Source organism: Elephantulus edwardii, unplaced genomic scaffold, assembly GCF_000299155.1.
Source record: "Elephantulus edwardii isolate Elephantulus edwardi_28Jun2011 unplaced genomic scaffold, EleEdw1.0 scaffold00221, whole genome shotgun sequence".
Lineage (NCBI taxonomy): Eukaryota > Metazoa > Chordata > Mammalia > Macroscelidea > Macroscelididae > Elephantulus > Elephantulus edwardii.
In genome coordinates, this window is record NW_006399971.1 from 2,982,925 (window position 1) to 2,984,249 (window position 1,325).

The 1,325-nt window shown below is 44.0% G+C and overlaps 1 protein-coding gene across 1 annotated transcript in view; it reads right to left on the reverse strand.

The window, feature by feature from the left end:
• Positions 1-1,121, reverse strand: part of LOC102860727 (ATP synthase subunit delta, mitochondrial-like) — a 5,831-nt gene extending 4,710 nt beyond the window's left edge. Inside the window, exon 1 of the mRNA XM_006898153.1 lies at positions 1,049-1,121. Coding sequence (XP_006898215.1) covers positions 1,049-1,121 — 73 coding nt within the window. The remainder of the gene's footprint in view (positions 1-1,048) is intronic.
• Positions 1,122-1,325: the final 204 nt, after the last annotated feature.

Sequence of the window (1,325 nt, forward strand, 5' to 3'; positions counted from 1 at the left end):
CTGAGTCAATACATCTCATTGAGGGTCTTCCTTTCTTGCGCTGTCCCTCCATCCTTCAAGCATGATATCCCTCTCTAAGGACTGGTCCCTCCTTGCAACATTCCCAAAGTATTTCAGACAGAGCTTCAAAACTCTTTCCTCCAAGGAGCAAACTGGTTTCACTCTCTCCAGGATGAATCTGTTTGTTCTCCTAGTAGTCCACGGTGTGTTCAATACTCTTCTCCAGCACCACAACTCAAAGACATCAATTCTTCTTTCATTCCTAGTCGTTGTCTAGCTTTCTGATGAATAGCAAGTAATTGAGAAGACCATGTCCTGGATCAGGCACACCTTAGATACTGTTAGATAAAGACCACATTTTGGGGGATCCTCTTTATTGGCGATGGAAACAAAGATGAACCTATTCCAATCAATTAGCCAGGATGCTGTCCTCCATGTGTTAGTTGAAACAAGTCAATTGATAGCCCATCAAGTCTTAGGGCCTTAAATTTTACCAATAGCTTTAATGCAACTTGAATTTCTTTCTTCATTACCATTAGCTATTGATAATATGATACTTCCTGGAAAATGTCAATGTCAACCAATTGTTTTTGGTAAAGTGATTCTGTGTATTCTCTCTATCTACTTTTAATTGGTTCCTGAATCATTTAAGAGTTTGTCCATAGCTTCTCTTAGTATTCAAGGCTTGAATATGGTTTTTAAGTTCTTTCAGCTTGAAAAATACTGAGTGGGAGATGCTGGACCAGGAGAGGGTATAGTAGGGAGTGAGCCACAGGGAGTGAGCAAGAGAGCTGGAATTTGAGTGAGGTACTTTGTGGGGCTCACTAACATTTGGACCTTATGGGATCCCTTAAGCTCAAGAAGAATAGAGTGAGACATCTGGAGCTTGAGGGAGGCAGCAGACCAAGTTCTCAAAAGGAAAATCAAGGCTTCCTGGTTTTCTATTCAGGTCCCTGCACATGCCTACCCTGTGAGTGTCTGCATACACACCCACCCTGAGATCATCTGCATGTGCATCCATCCTGCACGCATCTACATGTGTACCCACCCAGCACGTGTAGCTGCCCTGTGTCCGTGCCCAGCCTGCATGTATCTTCATGCTCTGCCTTGAATTTCCTCATGTCCAATCAACTGCCTTTAGTCTGGAGAGCCTTGGCCTGTCCTAACTGCCACAGTAATCTGACAGAAAGGCTGTTTTCACAGGCCTTTTCTCCCCCAAACTGAAACAAATCTTCCCTTGGATCAGAAGTTCAGAGAGAAACACAGATAGGTTAGCTGCCCCACCCTCTTCTGGAGCAGTGACTTCAGATCAAGAACCTGCTGTC